The 21,059-nt window shown below is 37.2% G+C and overlaps 1 protein-coding gene across 4 annotated transcripts in view; it reads right to left on the bottom strand.

Moving 5' to 3' along the window:
• EVI5 (ecotropic viral integration site 5) overlaps window positions 1–21,059 on the bottom strand; it is a 105,393-nt gene that overhangs the window by 65,669 nt on the left and 18,665 nt on the right. For 2 of the 4 annotated variants that reach the window (XM_070746561.1, XM_070746564.1), the window contains exons 2-9: window positions 20,150–20,367; window positions 9,035–9,224; window positions 8,502–8,726; window positions 3,507–3,581; window positions 1,959–2,084; window positions 816–959; window positions 510–599; window positions 317–414 (exon numbers count right to left, since the gene is read on the bottom strand). In XM_070746561.1, coding sequence (XP_070602662.1) covers window positions 317–414; window positions 510–599; window positions 816–959; window positions 1,959–2,084; window positions 3,507–3,581; window positions 8,502–8,726; window positions 9,035–9,224; window positions 20,150–20,298 — 1,097 coding nt within the window. In that variant the 5' untranslated portion in view covers window positions 20,299–20,367. Of the gene's footprint in view, window positions 1–316; window positions 415–509; window positions 600–815; window positions 960–1,958; window positions 2,085–3,506; window positions 3,582–8,501; window positions 8,727–9,034; window positions 9,225–13,164; window positions 13,246–20,149; window positions 20,368–21,059 lie in introns of those variants that run through there. The other 2 variants (XM_070746563.1, XM_070746562.1) reach the window with 2 other exon arrangements.

Here is a 21,059-nt window from a genome sequence, read left to right as displayed (position 1 = left end):
AGTTACTATTCTTCATATTAATTTGTATGGGATATCAGTGGCTATGGAAAAGCAGGGGTGAGAAAGAAAAGATGGTGGTGAGATAATGGGTAGACAAGAAGAATACGCCCTCTAGAGAGAAAATGGAGGTGCCTACATTTTCTATCTAGAGATGAGAACAAAACTCTTGATTATATGATTGGCAAATAAATTGTTTTTCTAGAAACAACTATGTAATAAAATTCACATAGTTATGTAGAAGTGAATGTCATAATTCAATGATTCACCTCTTTGTAATAATAGCACAGTGGCATTTTTAAGGAAAATAAATACTTACTTTTTCATCTTTTTTGCATTATATTTGACTTGGTAAGACATTTGGATTAACTTGTCTGGTCCACCATCAAATTGATGTGGAACAACCTTTTGAAAGTGCTGGAAAGAAAATGAAAGCATAGAGTCAGAAGTGGGAAATATGGATTTACACCCCATGTGTCAAGTAATACAATACAATGGCATTTTTAGCTTACCTGTAACATCCCTTCCATGTCAAGTTGCATTAATTCTGCTTGATTCATCTGGAGCAGTGCCACGCCAACCCGAAACACAATCTCTAAACCCTGCGAATATCATCATTATTTTCTTCCAAATACATATTTGTAATGCTTATTATTTAAGAATTTTTAAAATAGCCTTACATTGATATATTTATTGGAAAGTAACACTAAACTTAATTAACAACCCATTATAAATAGGGATTTGAATTCAGCTTCCCCAGAAAGACAAAATGTTAACCAAACAGCCATCAATCTAATTTGACAGTCATGATAGCTTACCTCAGACATAAATATATCAAATATTCTTGTTGCAATAGGTAGTGGGAAAGATGTAAGAAAAATAGTTAAGAACCATGAGGATGCATACATAGAAGTGTGGAAACTTTGGGCCTGGAAATGCATAAAAAGCTCTGGAAGTTGCTCCTGAAAGAAGAAACAAATCAAACAGTTGCTTTTAATAATATTTCTGAAATATGTATTTTAAAATATTTTACATAGTTAGATATTGAAATTTTAAATCCAATCTGAAAGACTTCCTATGTCATTAGAGATTATTATTAGAAATTCTTAGATATAAAATCATTATAGATAATTTAAAAGAACATTAAACCATTTTTATAATTAGAAATGAAGTATTGACTCATTAAAACATTTTACATAGAGAACATGTTCAAAATACAAAAGACAATGTCTTAAAAAGCATAGATGATGTCAGGACCAGGACTAGCCTGATATAATGTTCAAATTGTAGGTAGGTAGGTAGGTAATTAGGTAGATAGGTAGGTAGGTAGGTAGGTAGGAAGGAAGGAAGGAAGGAAGGAAGGAAGGAAGGAAGGAAGGAAGGAAGGAAGGAAGGAAGGAAGGAAGGAAGATTGTAATTACCATAATGAACACTGAAAGAATACTTAGTCACCGTGAGTCTACAGAATGAGCTATAACCTGATTGGTTGACTAATGTATATAACATGATACACCTTTGCATATGCGTATCTTAAAAGATATTGTGTGGCTTGAGGAAAGTGTGGCTTGAAGGTTAGTTTGGCCTGAAGTAGTTATTGTGTGGCTTATGATTATAGTGCATAGTAGAATCTTCTAGTGAGATAGTTACAGTGTAAATGTATAGAATAGTTTTGCTAAGAAGAAGTAAATATTCTCTTAAATAATTTTCTGCTGTGTTTGTCTTCAATTATCTACAAAGACTTTAGTTCCTGGTATTCTGGTCTGTGGTTGGGCAACATCTGAACAAGGCAACTCTAACAGATGACAGTACTGTTGCTTTCTAATTCCATGCGTTGGCATTTTTCTGCAACTGTTGAATCCTTTTTGCAACTGATCAATGCTTACGCACTCAGCTTTTAAAATCTACTGCTTAAAAACACCATAGATATGGGCAAGAGATAACAGATTTTTTTTTTAATGTACCTGTATCATGGATTCAAATTGATACATACAAAGGCCCAACTCAGCCATACTTGGTTTGAAGAGTTCTCGAAGTCGATAATCTTGCATTAATTTAAAAAATACACAGAAGGCTTCTTCCTCTGGCATCTATTTTGAAGGAGATAACAATCACAGCTTAACGTTCCTCGTTACAAGCACTTCAAAAGTTCGCAAGATATTTTCAACACCACTTAATTGCAGGTGTAATTCAAGAGATGTATCTGGAAAAAAATTCCACCTGCCAAGCCTTTAACAAGGTGTGTTAAACTGCAGTACTATATATAATGGAGTGAAGAAATAACACTGTTGGTATTCTCAGGTCCTTACAGCCTCCCTATGTATGGTAAGCAAATGGCACCACAGGTGTGAACAGGTCTACTCTTTCTTCTCTCAATTTGAGTAAATACGTTCTGGGATTAACACACAGTCCTGGGTCTTTCTGCACTAGAATTCTAATGCCAATAATTTCTTGGCAATAAAAAACATTGTAACCAATTTATCTATTACAGTGCCCACATAAAGCACCATTGAAATTGGTGTTATCTGGGACCTCATGTTAGAAAAAAAATCCCTTTGATTTATAATCAATAATCACATATAGTTATGGTTTAGTATCTTTATGAATGAGATTATATATAAGACATATACAATTCTCCAGAAATCTTCTCCCATAGAAGACCGTTTTTTTATACTAATGGGTTTTTAATCTTTTTTAGTATTTATTGGATTATTATTGTACATTGTTTTATTATTGCTGTTAGCCGCCCCGAGTCTCCGGAGAGGGGCGGCATACAAATCCAATAAATAAATAAATAAAATAAATATTCTAGAACAGTGATAGCAAACCTAGGGCACAGGTGGCACACAGAGCCATATCTGCTGGCACATGATCTCAGCTCCAACGTGCATGTGTGTGCCGGCTACTTGATTTTTGGCTTGCAGAGATCCACTGGGAGGGTGTTTTTGGCTTCCAGAGAGCCTCCAGGGGGAGGGGAAGGCACTTTTACCCTCCCCAAGAGCCTGGGAAGGGCGAAACACGAGCCTACTGAGCCCACCAGAAGTTGGGAAACAGTCCATTTCCGGCCTCCAAAAGGCCTCCAGAGGGCAGGGGAAGCTGTTTTGGCCCTCCCAAGGCACTGAATTATGAGTGTGGGCACTTGCGCATGTGCAATAGCACATGTCCACGCTTTTTTGGCACCGGAGGGAAAAAAAGGTTCACCATCACTGTTCTAGAACAACGCTTTAAAGGAAAAATGAAAGTCAGATGTAATGGGATTTTCTCCCGTTATGAAGCAAGGGAATCATAAATAGTTGTCCACAGAACAAGATCACCAAACCTTGAGTCCAATAACCTAAAAGAGCGTTACTTGAAAAATATATACATCTGCGATAAATTATGACAATTCCCAATATGAGGGAGTTCTAATTTGTAAATATTTCCCCTCCTTTTATTATTACTCTCTTACTTTAAATGAAGTATGTAGTAGAATTTCAAGATAACTTTTGCAATAGGAGGCTCTTTCTTCCTACCTGCATAAGGAGCAGACCAACAATAAAAGCACTTCCTTGGCAATAACCAACCTCACGATCCACTAAAGAATATGCCTACAAAACATTAATAAGAGGGTAACATTTAGAAAGAATAATGAATACCCACTTTTCCAAATAACCGTCATGCTTTCTACCTTCAGAGGTGAAGGTGTGAATGCCACTTAGAGAAAATGTCTGTAGATTATACAAGAATTCCCCAACATTTCTGTGTTGGTGGCCCGGAGTGGGAAGAGGGGAGAAAGAGGGGATAATGCAGGTGCATATGGGTGAGTGTGCCTGCAATAACACTTGCGTCAGTGGGGCAGTGACTACCTGAAACGCTCATGTGAATGAGGCTGAACTACCTATGAGGTTTGTGATGACTCTTGTGAGAGTGGGGCCACTCCGTGCCACCCGTTGGCAATTAGACCACGGCCCAGTAGGGCCCAGTTTCTAACTTAATATGAGAGGAATAACTAATTACATTTTATACAGATAATATAAATAGTAAATTACATACTTATATTTTGAAGGGTTTCAAATATAATTCCTTTTAATAACTTTCAAAATTTATTCAATAAAATGCAGGAAATTTTCCATGTTCCTCGACAAGCACCATAACTAATGAGAATCCCAAGCATCATTTTCCTTACATGTCAGAAAAGAGACAACAGTATAGAACAAGGCTTGTTCCATGTCACTATCATTCAATGCATGTTTAATAATATTAGCTAGTTCAATCAACAGATTATATGACAACTTCCTACATTCTAGTCATGATGTTTCAGAGTTATAATTCAATTTATTTTCTTAAAACAAATTAATTTCTCCTTTAGTTAGTTTTATATTAGCTAGCAGATGTAATTATAAAAAAGGGGAGTGTTTTCAATTACAAAAACATCCAATTTGCTACATAAGACTAGCTACTAACCTGCTGATATACTATTCAAAATGAAACAGCAGTCAGAAATATTGAATATAGAATAAAGTCAAGGATAGTTTACAAATTTATTGTCTTGGTTGTCTTAATCTACAAGAGATATGCTAACCTTTCAACAATAGTCAATTCGGCCTCTAATATCAGATGTTTTAATTGAAACCATGAAGCCTTTAGAACTTTCTAAAGGTTAGAAAGTTATAATTCAATTTATTTTCTTAAAACAAATTAATTTCTCCTTTAGTTAGTTTTATATTAGCTAATATATGTAATAATAAAAAAGACAAGTGTTTTCAATTACAAAAACATCCAATTTGCTACATAAAACTAGCTACTATCCTGCTGATATACTATTCAAAAGGAAACAGCAGTCAGAAATATTTAATATAGAATAAAGTCAAGGATAGTTTACAAATTTATTGTCTTGGTTGTCTTAATCTACAAGAGATGTGCTAACCTTTCAACAATAGTTAATTCGGCCTCTAATATCAGATGTTTTAATTGAAACCATGAAGCCTTTAGAACTTTCTAAAGGTTACATTTTTATTCCAACATTTCACTTATATAATTTTTCATTTACAAATGAAAATGTCTTTCTCACATAGCTATATACAAAGCAGGTTAAACGTTCATGGACTCTGAAGTGTTTTCAAATCACAAGACAAACACAGATGAAATCCAACAAATAAAGAGAATGTTATCTTGGGAAAATTTACCAAAGTAGGAGAGTGCAACCATCATAACATAAAAGTGTCAAGGACTAGAGACATTAAGTGGTGAAAAGATTGCATTAAGCATTTAAATCTTATGTAAGATTATGAGTGTATTAAAACTATAGTTATAGATATCTGGATCTGGATAGTCTCTATATTAAATCCTAAATGGGGTTACACTGCCCCCATTTGGACTGACATCGCATTTGGGGTTCTTCTTGGACCACAATTCCTATTCAAGCATCAGGTGGCAACCATGCCTGGAAAAGTTTTAGCAAAAAATTAGTTTAGTTTGCCATTTGAGCCCATATCTGGACTGGGTCATGCTTTGGTGATTTCACATTTCAACCATTGCAATATGCACTTCTCAAAAAAAATAAAGGGAATACTTAAACAACACAATATAACTCCAAGTAAATCAAACTTCTGTGAAATCAAACTGTGCACTTAGGAAGCAACACTGATTCACAATCAATTTCACATGCTGTTGTGCACATTCAACTTTGTACAGAACAAAGTATTCAATGAGAATATTTCATTCATTCAGATCTAGGATGTGTTATTTGGGTGTTTCCTTTATTTATTCTTTTGAGCAGTATACTTTACATAAGGTATATGTACTCTTGAAGACCTTTGGAAGACCATTGGAAGTTATGGCTAGTGCAGAATGCAGTAGCAGATGCAAGTTATTGGGTGTCTCAATATGTTTATGTAACACCGTCTGTTCTAGGACACATTACTAGCCTAGGTGCAAATCAGTGTGCTGATTATCACCTATAAAACCCTTGATGGCATACAGTCTAGTTTTGAAAGATGTCTTTGTAGTTGCTGCTTGTCCTATATGATCCATCAGCGTCCAGCTTCCAATAGGTAGGTAATCTGATAGGATCCAAAAAATGGGCCTACTTGATAACCCCTGGAATGACACCTCTTTAGTGTAGTGTTTCTCAATCTCAGCTGATGGGAATTCTGGGAACTGCAAGTTCATTCTTCTTAAAATTGACAAGGCTTGGAAACATTGCCCTGACTTTAGTTGGATGAGTACCTAACACCAAACTAACATTTGTCTACGTCTGGTAGAAAACAATTACTGCCTCATTTTTAGTGAAGTTTAAGGAAGTTTTATGACAGTGAGGGTGAACCTATGGCATGAGTGACACAGGTGGCACGCGGAGCCATATCTGCTGGCACACGAACCGTTGCCCTAGCTCAGCTCCAACGTGCATATTTGCACCGGCCAGCTGATTTTTGGCACGCACAGAGGCTCTGGGAGGGGATTTTTCTCTTCCAGAGAGCCTCCGGAGTGATGGGGGAAGTCGTTTTTACCCTCCCCTGGCTCCAGGGAAGCCTTTGGAGCCTGGGGAGGGCGAAACACGAGCCTACTGGGTCCACCAGAAATTGGGAAACAGGCCGTTTCCGGCCTTCAGAGAGCCTCTGGGAGGTGGGGGAAGTTGTTTTCACCTCCTTAGGCATTGAATTATGGGTATGGGCATTTGCGCATGCATGATAGCGCGCACGCACGCTCTTTCTGCACCCAAGGGGAAAAAAGTCCTGCCTGTCAATGACTACTTCAGCTTCAACCGCAACAACACAAGAGCACACAACAAATTCAAACTTAATATTAATCACTCCAAGTTTGACTGTAAAAAATATGACTTTAGCAATCCAATTGTCGAAGCGTGGAACTCATTACCGGACTCAGTAGTGTCAACCCCTAACCCCCAACATTTCTCCCTTAGACTATCCATGATTTACCTCTCCAGGTTCCTAAGAGGTCAGTAAGGGGCGTACATAAGTGCACTAGCCTGCCTTTCGTCCCCTGTCCAATTGTCTCTCCTTATCTCATACTGTATATCATATACAGTGGTACCTCAAGATACGAACCCCTCGTCTTACAAACAACTCAAGATACAAACCCGGGGTTCAGAAAAAATTTGCCTCTTCTTACGAACTTTTTTCGTGTTATGAACGCCAAACCCGAACTTCCGGGTTTGGCATTCGGAGGCTGCTGGGAAGCCGCGCGGCTGTTTTAAAAGGTGACAGCCGGGCTGGGGGGCTTCCCAGCAGCCTCCGAACGCCGAACGCGGAAGTTCGGGTTTGGCGTTCGGCTTCGGGAGGCTGCTGGGAAGCCCTCCAGCCCGGCTGTCACGTTTTAAAACAGCCGCACGGCTTCCCAGCAGCCTCCGAACGCCAAACCCGGAAGTTCGGGTTTGGCGTTCGTAACACGAAAAAAGTTCGTAAGAAGAGGCAAATTTTTTCTGAACCGTTCGGAGGCTGCTGGGAAGGTGCGCGGCTGTTTTAAAAGGTGACAGCCGGGCGGAGGGCTTCCCAGCAGCCTCCGAATGCCGAACACGGAAGTTTGGGTTTGGCGTTCGGCTTCGGGAGATGGCTGGGAAGCCGCGCGGCTGTTTTAAAAGGTCACAGCCGGGCTGGGGGGGTTGTTGGGAAGCCCCTGAGCCCGGCTGTCACCTTTTAAAACAGCCGCGCGGCTTCCCAGCAGCCTCCGAACACCAAACGCGGAAGTTTGGGTTTGGCGTTCGGCTTCGGGAGACGGCTGGGAAGCCGCGCGGCTGTTTTAAAAGGTCACAGCCGGGCTGGGGGGGTTGAGCCCCCCAGCCCGGCTGTCACCTTTTAAAACAGCCCTGGGGGCTTCTTGGCGGCCTCCCGAACGCCGAACCCGGAAGTTCGGGTTTGGTGTTCGGCGTTCGGGAGGTCGCTGAGAAGCTCCCAGGCTGTTTTAAAAGGTGACAGCCGGGCGGCAGCATTTTTTTTGCGGGTTTTTTTTTTGGTTGCACGAATTAATTGACTTTACATTGTTTCCTATGGGAAACAATGTTTCGTCTTACGAACCTTTCATCTTACGAACCTCCCCCTGGAACCAATTAGGTTCGTAAAACGAGGTATGACTGTATATTTTCTTCCTTTCATATATCTTCTCCTCTACTTTTATATCTTTTCTTTATATATAATATTTCATGTCTATCCTCTTCAATATGTATTGTGTATTGGACAAAATAAATAAATAAATAAAAATAAAAATAAATAAAGTTCACCATCACTGTCTTATAATAATCTCCCATAAATACGTTCTTTAGCTATTACTCACATTGTACAGAAAATCAAGGCAAATCACGGTGCTTTATTAATTATACACACTGAAACAAGAATCCCTCAATAACATTGAAAGAATTAAGAATACCGCATCAGCAAGGACTGGGTATTAGGTGGCCAAGGCCTTTTCCTCATGTCTAGCATCTAATATTCAGAAGTAAATGAGCATAACAATATTTATATGGAGGAAGTAAACCTTTTATTATCCATAAAGACATTAGGTTGCTAACTTACCTTCATGACATTAAATAAAACCTCCTGCCCAAAGCTATCTTTTTCTTTAAAAAAGTCATGTTCAGGATACGTTCTAGCAATGTCTCTTCTTATGAGCTTTTCACAAGGCGAAGTCATTTTCAAGAGTTCTGAATATTGATCCTTAATTGTCATATTTTGAGCTGTGCACAAAAGCTGCCAAACTATTGCTCGGAAGTGATGCGGTATCCCTTTTCGAACAAGTTCCTAGAGCAGCAAAATATATATGTATTTAAAATTCTGATGAGCACATTTCCACAAGGTTGTGAAAATTGAAATCTACCCAATAATCCTAGAATTATTATTTTTTAAATCACCAGCCAAATGCAAACCAGATGATTTACTATAGTTAAAATTCTTATATTATTGTTGTCTTATTTATTTTATTCTTATTTGCATCCCACCTTTATTATTTTTACAAATAATTAAAGACAGAAAACATGTCCAACACACTTTCCTCCTCCTATTTTTCCCATAACAACCCCTCTAATACTGAATAACAATACTCGACAAACCTTAATCTGTTTCTCTTTCTTTTTGTGTACATCATCCCATTCATTTACTATTCTCCCCCAAAGGATCCAGGAATCTTCTTCAAGGTGGCTAAGATTGCTAGACGCCGATGAGCTAGACACAAGTGAGGAGCCACTGTTTCTTCTTGATCCATTTACTGATCTCAGTGATTTGCTGTCAGTCTCCAGCAATCTGGAAGGAAAACACAAAATGGTTTTCTCAGCTGTCAAAATATTCAACAAGTGGCTCTTTTCATTCATACAAAATATTACTGTAAGTCAGATTCTATTTTTTTGCATAGATCTCATTTGTTTATATTTTGTTTGTTTGTTTGTTTGTTTGTTTGTGTATTTATTTATTATTTATTATTTATTTATTTATTTATTTATTTAGTTAGTTATTTATTTATTTATTTATTTATTTATTTATTTATTTATTTTTTATTTATTTATTTATTTATTTATTTATTTATTTATTTATTTATTTATTTATTTGATTTGATTTGATTTGATTTGATTTGATTTGATTTGATTTGTATGCCGCCCCTCTCCGGAGACTCGGGGTGGCTAACAGTGACAATAAAACAGTGTACAATAGTAATTTGGTATTAGAAATGATTAAAAATCCATTAATATAAAAACCAAACATACATACATACATACCATGCATACAATTCTAAAGGCCTAGGGGGAAGAGGGTCTCAATTCCCCCATGCCTGGCGGCAGAGGTTTTTTGATTATAACTATGTGCAAATGTTGCAACTATGTATTGTTTTCAAACTACAACAATATTTTACTTTAAAAAAAAAAAAAAAGATCTTTTAAGTCCTGGATGGGACAGGTTGCCTCGGGCAAGGCTGTAAGATAGAATTGTGTTGGAGAGAATAGTTATTTTATATTATCTCATTTTATATTACATGCTGAGCAGATAGAACCTTATTCTCTTTTGTATCTTTTTAATAAAGCTGGGGGGGGGGGAGAGAGAATCCTAGAAATGCCTGGTTACTTCCCAAATTCACCTCTACTTAGCTAAATTGTATGGAGGGCTAAAAGTTTTATGGTTTCTCCAGAGCAGTGTTTCCCAACCTTGGTAACTTGAAGATATTTGGACTTCAACTCCCAGAATTCCACAGCCAGCAAACGCTGGCTGGGGAATTCTGGGAGTTGAAGTCCAAATGTCTTCAAGTTGCCAAGGTTGGAAACACTGCTCCAGAGCACTGGTGCAGAATTGAGAAACTGGATTGTGACTAAGGGGTGATGGCAGGAAGGCAACCTACGTTCATCCCCACAGGTAGATTACCTCTAAAACAGTGGTTCCCAACCTTTTTTTGGCCATGCCCCACCTAAGCATCTCTAAAACCCTGATGCCCCCCCCACACACACCATATATAATTCTTACTATTCAAAAAGTGAGCTCTCACTCACACAGAGGAAGCCTAAAGGCCATTAACTTGGTTTAAACCAGGTTCCAATTTCCCCCCTCAAAAATCAAATTGCCCCCCAGTGGGGCGTGCACCCTACATTGGGAGCCAGGACTCTAAAACACTTGATGTAGAGATGGGTTGGCTTAATCCTTGTGTACTTTGTTACAATACGGGCAGTCCTTGAGTTACAATCATTTTTTGGTGATCGTTTGAAGTTACAACAGCACTGGGAAAAAAGCGACATGACCGTTTTTCACACTTACAACCACTGCAGCATCCCCATGGTCATATGATCAAAATTTGAATACTTGGCAAGTGGCAATTATTATGATTGTTGCAGTGCCCCGAGGTCATGTGACTTTTTGACAAGCAATGTCAATGGGGAAGCTAATATGCTTGTGAAGAAGGCACAAAAGAGGCTGTACTTCCTGAGAATGCTCAGGAAGATAAATTTATCTCAGCATCTACTGTTGTCCTACTATCGCAGCACCATTGAGAGTGTCCTGACATACAGCATTCTAGCTTGGTATGGGAGCAGCTCTGTAGTGAACAAAAAAGCTCTACAGATAATTATTAAAACTGCCCAGAACATTATTGGGCTCCAGCTACTCACCCTGGATGACATCTTCACATCTCACTGTTCTAAGAAGGTGCATACTATTCTCAAAGACTCTTCTCATCCTGCTTACAATCCCTTTGAACTGTTGCCTTCTGGCAGAAGATACAGAACAACTAGAACTCGGACCACACGTTTCCTGAATAGTTTTTATCCCAGAGCTATACTCACACTTAACAACGAACTAAAGAGTCACCATCAGTGAACCGTTGGACAATATTACTCGGTTTGTCATGTAGATGGTTGAGTGGTTCAGGGTGGAGAAATTGTAGTGGGTGGGACATTTTATTCTATTTTTTATTCTATTTTTAAATTTACCTATTCTGATTTTATGTATGGTGGGACTGGTCTCCGGGTGTCACACAACTTTCGTTGCCAATGACAATTCGTTGTTTTGACAATGACAATAAATTTATTATTATTATTATATTTATTTATTTGTTTGTTTGTTTGTTTGTTTATGAGTTGAGTTGAAAGGGACCTTGCAGGTCATCAAGTCCAAACCCCTGCTCAAGCAGGAAACCCTACACCTCCCCAGCCAGATGGCAGTCCAATCTGTTCTTGAATAGGTCGAGAGTTGGGGCATTCACAACTTCTGCTGACAGGCCGTTCCATTGGTTGATCGCTCTGATTATCAGAAAGTTCTTTCTTATTTCCAGGTTGAATCTCTGAAATTCACTGACCAACCATGTTTCTAACTGGACAAATGCAGTGATTCACTTAACAACAGTGGCAAGAAAGGTCATAAAATAGGAGCAAAGCTCACTTGACTATTATCTCCCTTAGCAATGGAAGTTTTGGCTTAAGTTGTGAACATAAGCCGAGTTCTACCTGTATTCCTTTTTTACCATTTGTTCTGTTTAGTTGAAGGATCTGCTGGCCTGCTACAAGTTCATTCAGTGAAGCTACATGTATCTGTGCATGTTACAAAACATTGCTTTTTCAGGCAGCTTCTCATAGAGTGTAGGGCTGTTTTTGAAAGTAAAAGAGTAAGAAGTCCAAGGTATCCAGACTGATTTTCAAACCTAAGGGAAGATCCTTTTGAAAGTATTTTAAGACTGAAGAACCCCATAAAAAGGTAAGGAAACAAATACTTTTGAATTTTTTAAAAAACACATTTTCCAGATATGTATTTATATATTCTATCAAAACTATATTATTATTATTATTATTATTATTATTATTATTATTATTATTATTATTATATTAGATTTGTATCCCGCCCCTCTCTGTAGACTCGGGGCGGCTCACAACAGTGATAAAAACAATACATGGTAACAAATCTAATAATTAAAATCTAAAATAACAGTTTTACATTACAAAGTCTAAAAAAACCCCAATAGATAAAATACATACACACATTACATATTACAGTTTATTTTTAAAAGGTCCTATCTCTTCAGGAGAACTATAATCCCCAGTAAGAAATTTGACTTGAATACAAGAGAAGCATAGGCACATCATACATTTCAATACCTTTCTCAAGAGATTACATGGACCATGGCTTGCAAAATTTAGCCTCTCTCCCCAGGCACTGGGGGAGCACCATCTGTCAAGAAAACTGATTAGGAATAGAAAGATTTAAACATCTCCCCTACCATTTATTCTATCAAGTCATTGTGTCTCCACCCAGATTTTGACTTCCAGACCCATCTTAAGAAAATAATTTCATGAAATAAAGAGTTATTGACTAAGACAGGTAGCCACAGAAACTGAATAAATACATAAATAAATAAATAAATAATCGTATGTGCACTTCTACAGGATTCGTGCAGGAGCTTCTGCGTATGCCTTTTCTCAATTTTCAAATAGTTTAATAAGTACTATGCTACTTCTTTGATTCTAATAATATAGGCGTGAAATTGTGACGAATTCACCTATTTAACCTAACAAAATTGCAAGGCTCTATTCCAAGAAGCTCTGTTCTTTACAAGCCTCACAACAAACAAGTCCAAATTCCAGACTAAGCTTAGAAAATACAGGATATATTCTGAAAGCAAAATAATACTTTTAGCTCTAATGCTGTAAAATCACAATGTAGGAAACACTAATACTGCAAAATGTTCATCCTTATTCTACTATGAAAATCTTACCTGAATATGTTCATAGCTTTTTAATTAACAAGATTGAGTTTAATGCCACAAGCACAAAGTATTGTAAGCCATTTCCTTACCATTAATGATTTACCTTTTACAGATAAGATTACTTGTTCACTGGGACTGAACCAAATCAACTTTGGTTGGGGGTGGACTTAACTCAATCTTTAACCTGATATTTGTATAAAAATATTTCATATTACATGTCCATATTACTGTGTTTCTTCTTTCTCATAAACATATTTCTGTAAAGTCTTCTACATCTGCTCAGATCCAAAGATTCTCCTACCCAACACACAAACTAATCGTTTTAGAACTCCACTTGGATATTTATCAAATCTAGGCCGGCAATTCCTGAAGTTTGCAAAGAAAGGTGTTTACATTTATAAGTGACGACAGCAGCCATTTCATCCAACTTGTTAATAATATTCAACATCTATACTAAACAAAAGATGGTTAAAAATAAATTAATCTTAATCAATTTATAAAGTATGGGCCGCAATCTCAGAAAGTTTTCAAACCACCACCCCCCTCCAGCAACTTATTATCCAAGTGTGAAAATGGGTTAAACTCAAAATTTGCCATTTGGGGGGAAAGTAGGCTGAATGTGTGAAACAGGCTTGTTTTTGAAAGAGACAGTGAAACCAACCAACTGACAAGCCTAAACAAGAAGAAAAGTATTTTAACAGAAGTGAGGACAGCCTATAAAGAACTAAGTGAAGCATAACAAGGATAGGGAATTGCCTACGTTGACTTTGCTGTCATTTATCATTAACTTATGAGCTAAATCAGATCTGAATATATAGACAGACAAGAAATAAATCCCTTCCCAGTTATTTAACTACAGTAGCAATTCTTAATTATATGTTGGACGAAAGGAAGTTTGGATCACCACGTAAAATTTGTACAGGTGTGATGAAACTTCGGATGTCCAAGTGCCACCTCTATGTTGGTTGAGGCAGGCAGGATTCCCTTGAGTACCACTTGTTGGGGGTCAAGTGAAAGGGAGGGTCTTGCCTTCTCTTTCTGCTCAAGATCCCCATGGACAATTGGTGGGCCACTGTGTGACACAGAATGCTGGACTCCATGGGCTTTGGCCTGATTCAGCATGGCTCTTCTTTTGTTCTTATGAAACCAGGTTAATGATCAAAATAGTATCATTTCTCCTAAAATTAGTTTGGAAATAAAAAGTACTTTAAAATATTGCTGCCAACACCCTATTAAGATACTTAGGAATTATTATACTGATCTGATTTGCTGTCTTAAGAATTGTTTCTCTAGTAGCTTAATCAGGGGGAAGCAGGGAGTTGTTATATTCGCTCACGATTTAGACTATCTGGAGCATATAAAGAATTACAATTCTATTTAATTATAACATTGTAGAAATAGATGTTATAGAGATATATTGTTTTTGTTTAGAGGTAAAAAACTCCATGCTTGCATACTGAATCAGGGTTCACTTTTTTTAATAAGATCTACCAGTGTTTTTTATCCTTTCACATAAACTGTCTCCTTTTCTTTTACATCTTTTCCCCCCCTTTAACTGTCCACTACATTTTTGCATGACTTTGGACCAGTTATTCCCTCAGACCAGCCTATCTCAGAAGTTGTTATTGTGGAGAAAATGGAATGAAAAAGAGATGTTTATGATACCTTGAGCTCCTGTAGAAAAAAATGTGATCTAAATCTAATAAATAAATAATATAAATCATGCTTCTGGTTTTGAAACTATTTAAGTTTATTAGAGCCCTTCATAAAAATTAATGAAAATTTAAGTGAACAAACTATTTCATATAGTCAATGTTTTTCAAAGGATATCAATGAGATTATTCTACAGACAGGCAAACAATAAATGATTCTATATATAAAATCAACAAGATATTCCTTCTCTCATAGGAATAGATCCCTTGAAGAATAACTGGTTAGCTGAAAAGAGGTGGTTAACTCTATTCATACTGTGAGGGATTTCATAAGTAGTGCTCAAAGTAGCTTCTCATGTAATTTTTTCACAACACAGAATACCTACTTCAAGATTAAAAGAAACTACCCTTTTGTAATAATTATAATACGTAATCTAATGCATTATTGCATCATTTGGAAGCACCACTAGGTGGCACCATCTAGCAGAGTTTAACTGGGCTTGAAAAGCTCAGGGAAAGACTTGACTCAGATGAGGCTTTATTTATTTATTATTTTTATTTATTATTTGGATTTGTATGCCGCCCCTCTCCGAAGACTCGGGGCGGCTTAGTCTAGGCTAGTGTTTCTCAATTATTTTCTGTTATGTGCCCCTTCGGAAGAAGTAAACATTTCGCACACCCCCAATTCTCCGCCAGGACTACTGGATATTTGCAATATTCAGCACATTTTTGCTGAAAAAACCGTAAGTGGCTTATCAGCGTGATTGGGGTGTAATGTGTTTAAGTGATGCCTTAATTTATTTGGCTTCATGCTGTCCGCTACCAAAATTTTTAGACACAGCAAACATGTCTAACCCATGTCTCTTTCCTTGTCTCCCACCATAGTCACAGTGAAGCCAAATGCTACATACGTTTAATCATATTTCCTCATCTTAGCTTTCGGGAGAGAGATATTTGTCTCATTAGCTCCGTCTCTCTCCTCCTTTCTTTTCATCCCTGTTAAATATTTTTCCATGGTGTCTCTTAAGGGTTTGTTATATGCACTTCATATCTCCTACTCTGTGCTGTGTGCTATTGTTCAGTGAAAAAAACCCTACTCCCTGCCACAAAAAAAGCACATTCCCCAGAGTCATCACACACACACCCGGCATTGCTCCGTGCCCCTCCGGGGGGGAGCACCCCACTATTTAGAAACACTGGTTTACGCTAAAAAGACAAACATAAGGCAAGATGTGTTGATGCCAAGAAAATTCCATGAAGTGTTCCTGAAGTCACTATGAAAGGAAGTTTATCTACCTTACCTGTAAGACATAAGATGATCTTCTCCATTCATTAAAGAAACAAACATTTAAGAAATTATTTAAATCAATGTTTATCAAACCAGGCAACTTTAAGATGTATGGACTTCAACTTCCAGAATTGTCCAGCAATACTGGGCAAACTAATTATAAACAACAACACAGCACAGTCACTGAAATAATTCACTGGAATGAATTATCATGTGCCGATTGTGAAAAATAGGTGGGAACATACCATTGAAAAAGCAGTTGAAATCAAGGAGGTTAAAATATTGTGGTATTTCACAATGCAGACTCAAAAAGACACACCAGAAATAACTGTGGTTGAAAAGAAAAAGTGTGCATAATTCCAGGGGGTAGTAAAATAGAAGATAAAGAACTGGAGAAGATCACAAAGTACCTGAAAATTGAAGATGAAAGATTGTGGCATAAACCAGGCCATGGTGGTCCCAGTGGTTATCCACACACTTAGGGTCATACCAAAAAATATTGGACAGTATTTAGAAAATATTTGTGTTAAAATTTTTTCCATCTGTCAATTACAAAAGGTCATACTGCTTAGATCTGCACATATATTATGCCAATACATTACAACAGTCTAGATTCTTGGGAAGAACTTGATCATATGAAGACCAATATTAGCTAAAGGACCGGCACTGGTAACTTCACATTGTTGTGTATACAGTAACAATAATAACTTAACACCTTCATATAACATCTGCCTATCCCAGGAATTTGGAAGGACTCAACAGGGGAATAAAAATGCCCAATCCAGACTAGACATCTGACTTCCTGTGCATCCAATCATAATAATTTAAACTTGTATATCGCCGGACTCTCACTCTCAACAATTCTGAGAAATAGAAGTAAAATGATCAAACACCACCAGCAACAAAATAGATGGCTTGAATTATAGCAGTGGTTATAACATTGAAAAGAACCAAAGAAATAAGTGAGGAACAATTTTCCTACAGATGATCTATCTGAATGGTCAATAAAGTCAATACTGGTTTGATCGATCATACTCCAAAATCATTACAAAGATGTTAAAATAAAGTAGAAACGACTCAAAAGAAGAAAATCTTAGATTTTATGATCTTGAATACTACAGCTCAAATTTCAACAAAGCATAAAGATTTTCTTTTTAAAAAAGCAACCAAAATAATGTGCTGGTCATATACGTGCAGAAACATACATATAATTTAAATTAACTCATATTATTATTAGTCATTCTGAGCCAGACCACTACAGATCTTGATCTTTGAAACTTAAATAGTTTCAAAATTGAATGATGGCAGTGGGACAAAGCAAATGAAACTTCTGACAGGACGAAGCCAATTAATTTATTTCATATGTTTGGAGATGCTTTTTCTACAAATATCTAAAAGAAGCTTTATCTTAAATACCAAATTATCCTGTGATGCCTTTCCACGAGTACATGAAGTCCTCCACTTACAACCACAACTGAGTCCAAAATTTATATTGCCCTGCTGTTCTGTTTCGGGTCTATTTGACCCGAAGCCAAGTTTGAGTCCCTGTAAAAATTTTTCCCTGCATATCTGAAACTTGAAATTTCATGACTGTTCATCATTTCAGGGGTTCTCTCTATGAGAATTTTTTTGGGGGGGTGGGGGGCTTAGTTTTTGCTGGGCAAAAAAAGTTACAAATCTTCTGTTCCCGGGTCACCCTGACCCGGACCGAAAACTCTTCATTTGCAGTGCTTATGTTTGGTCTTTTTGAAAGCTTTTTTCACTTGGAAAGTAGTCTGAACATTTCTGCACACAATGATATGAAAATTGAAATGAAAAAAGTAAATCTTATTGGTTTATTTTGCTGATATAATGCACACACACCCGTTTTTGTGAAAGTTTTTTTAATTTATGGATAGTTTTGCTTGCAAAATGCATTCTATTTTACTGAAGTTGGTGTGGGATTGGTAGCTTGAACATTTCTGAATATAAGAAAAATATAAAGGAACTGAAAAAAATGATTCTTACTGGTTTTTTAACATCAGAAATAAGCCCCCCCCCCCCTCAGCTGCTTGCAACCATTTTCACTTTTTATTTTTTTATGCTCCAAATCCAAAATATTCTTTAAAATCTTAGGCATTCATTTACTCAATTTAACAATGCTGATCATCAAAAAAATATTTGTGGGGGTGGTGGGAAAATTTTTTTTCTGGGCAAAAAAAAAAGTCACGTTTAGTCTGTTCGGGTCATATAGACCCGGACCAAAATGATTTTTTTTAGGTACTTGAATTTGGTCTTTTTGAAAACTTTTTCAACTGGAAAACTAGTTTGAACATTTATGAACATAATGATATGAAAATTGAACTGGAAAAATTGAGACTTATATTATTTTGATCAAAAAGCCCCTCCCCCCATCCTTTCTGAATTTCGTGTCAATTTCTATTTTTTAAGGCTACAAATCCCCAAGGAATTTCCCCCCAAAAGGTTTGATATACTAAATTGAACATTTATGAATATAAGAAAAATATAAATAAACTGTAAAAAATGGTTCTTATTGGTTTATTTTTGCCACAAAAGGGCCATCCCCCCCCCTCGGCCTTGCTGTGTGCCATTATTGTCACTTTTTATACATATTTGGCTAGAAATATTTGGAATATCCTTTTGAAAATCAACCACATTGTAGCCAGAGAACTAATTTTATGAAACAAATCCATTTTACTAAAAAAAAGTATGTAAGTTTGAAATTAACAGCATAATTTTTATATAAATTGAAATAATTGAACATGGGGGGAGGCATACATTTATGTGCAAAATAAACCAATATGCATCAATTTTTCCAGTTCAATTTTCATATCATTATGTTCAGAAATGTTCAAGCTACCAATCCCACATCAACTTTAGTAAAATAGAATGTATTTTGCAGGCATAATTATCAATAAACCTAAAATAAATTCACAAAAACGGGGGGGAGGCATATTTATGTGCAAAATAAACCAATAAGGATTAATTTCTTCAGTTCAATTTTCATATCATTATGTGCAGAAATGTTCAGACTACTTTCCAAGTGAAAAAAGTATTCAAATTGACCAAACATAAGCACTGCAAATGAAGAATTTTCGGTCCGGGTCAGGGTGACCCGGGAACAGAAGATTTGTAACATTTTTTAAACAGAACAGCAGGGTTAAGTACGAATTTCGTTAAGTGAATTTTATCCCATTTTACGATTTTTGCTGCCATATTTGTTAAGTGAATCGTTGGAGTGGTTAAGTTAGTAACCCGGTTGTTAAGTAAATCTGGTTTCCCCATTGACTTTACTTGTCAGAAGGGTGCAAAGAGGGATTACGTAACACCCCCGGGACAATGCGACTGTTATAAATATGAGTCAGTTGTCAAGCATTGGAAATGCTGAAGGTCGTAAGTGTGAAAAGCGGTCATAACTCACTTTTTTAATGCCGTTGTAATTTTAAAAGGTCCAGTGATGGGTTCCTACTGGTGTGGTCCAGGGCACCTCACCGGTAGTAAGCCACTAATGATGTAATTTTCGGCAATCTCCCCCCCACCCCCCGAAATCTCCTGAGGAGCTTCTCAGCTGTGCTTTGGACGAAAAATAAATGTTAGCATTAAGACAAGGGCGGGCGGGGAAGCTTCTTCCGACATGGAGATGGACCACACCAGTAGGAACCCATTATTGAAACGGTCACTAAAGCACAAAACTGTTGTAAGTGAAGGACTACCTGTATTTATTATTTATTAATTGGATTTGTATGCCGCCCCTCTCCAAGGACTCAGAGCAGCTTTTTTAAAAAAAAAATTATTATAATAATAATTTATTTATAGTGCCCTTTTAACAAAGGGCATAACAGCATGTTAGCAATAGCACTTTTTTAACAGAGCCAGCCTATTGCCCCCACAATCCGGGTCCTCATTTTACCCACCTCAGAAGGATGGAAGACTGAGTCAACCTTGAGCCGGTGATGAGATTTGAAGAACTGACCTGCAGATCTACAGTCAGCTTCAGTGGCCTTCATCATAGCACTCTACCCACTGCGTCACTCCGGCACAGATGATCACCTACCTGTTTTGTTCTTCTAATTTAGCCAGTAACTCTATCTCATCAGGACTCAGTTCTGCTGGCGATGACGGAGACACTGCTGGCGTGGAGTGTGTGGTAGAGGAGGATGTAGTGTGTAATGAAACAGATGGACTTGCCACCTGGCTGGCCATTTGACTGACAGTGTTCTTCACCCATGAGAGAGTAGAACTGAATCTCCCTGCAACCTTGTCTGTCGCCACCTGGAGGAGGGGAGGAAAAACATTTTCTTTAATACTCCAGCAAAAAGCCACATAAATGTAAGTTATGTCCCAAAGTTGCTTTTTTAAAGAGGCAACTGGACTTTCTGGTTTTTTTCCTTTGGAAGTGTTTTGTTTCTCATCCAAGAAGCTTCTTCAGCTCTGGTCGGATCTTCCCATGTGAATTGGATGTATCTGTCCACAATTTATTTATTAACATTTATTGCCACAGTTGTTAAATGAAATGACTGCGGTTTTTAACTTAGTAACATGGCTGTTAAGTGAATTTGGCTCCCCATGAACTTTGCTTGTCAGAAGGTCACAAAAGTGATTACATGATGCAAGGACTATCATAAGTATTAACCTCCTGCCAAATATCTGGATTTTGATCACAGGATCATATAGGGATGGTCTAACAATCGAAAATGTGAAAAAAGGTCCATAAGTCACTTTTTTCCAGTGCCACTGTAACTTTAAGCAGTCATTAAACAAACAGTCACTAAGTTGAGATCTACCTATGTAAGAGGCTACTAGTATGATGGAAACCTCAAACAGGAAAAAGATATGCCCAGTTTGTTGACAAACTGAACAGCTGCATTCCACATTATTGTAATATACTTATTAATGAGTTGACTTCTGTAAGTGTAAGCAGGGCAGCAAAACTACCCTGATCCTAATGGATCTGAAAACCCTAA

This window comes from Erythrolamprus reginae, chromosome 3 (genome assembly GCF_031021105.1).
Source record: "Erythrolamprus reginae isolate rEryReg1 chromosome 3, rEryReg1.hap1, whole genome shotgun sequence".
In the NCBI taxonomy this organism is placed as follows: Eukaryota; Metazoa; Chordata; class Lepidosauria; order Squamata; family Dipsadidae; genus Erythrolamprus; species Erythrolamprus reginae.
This window is presented reverse-complemented; position numbering and strand designations above follow the sequence as displayed.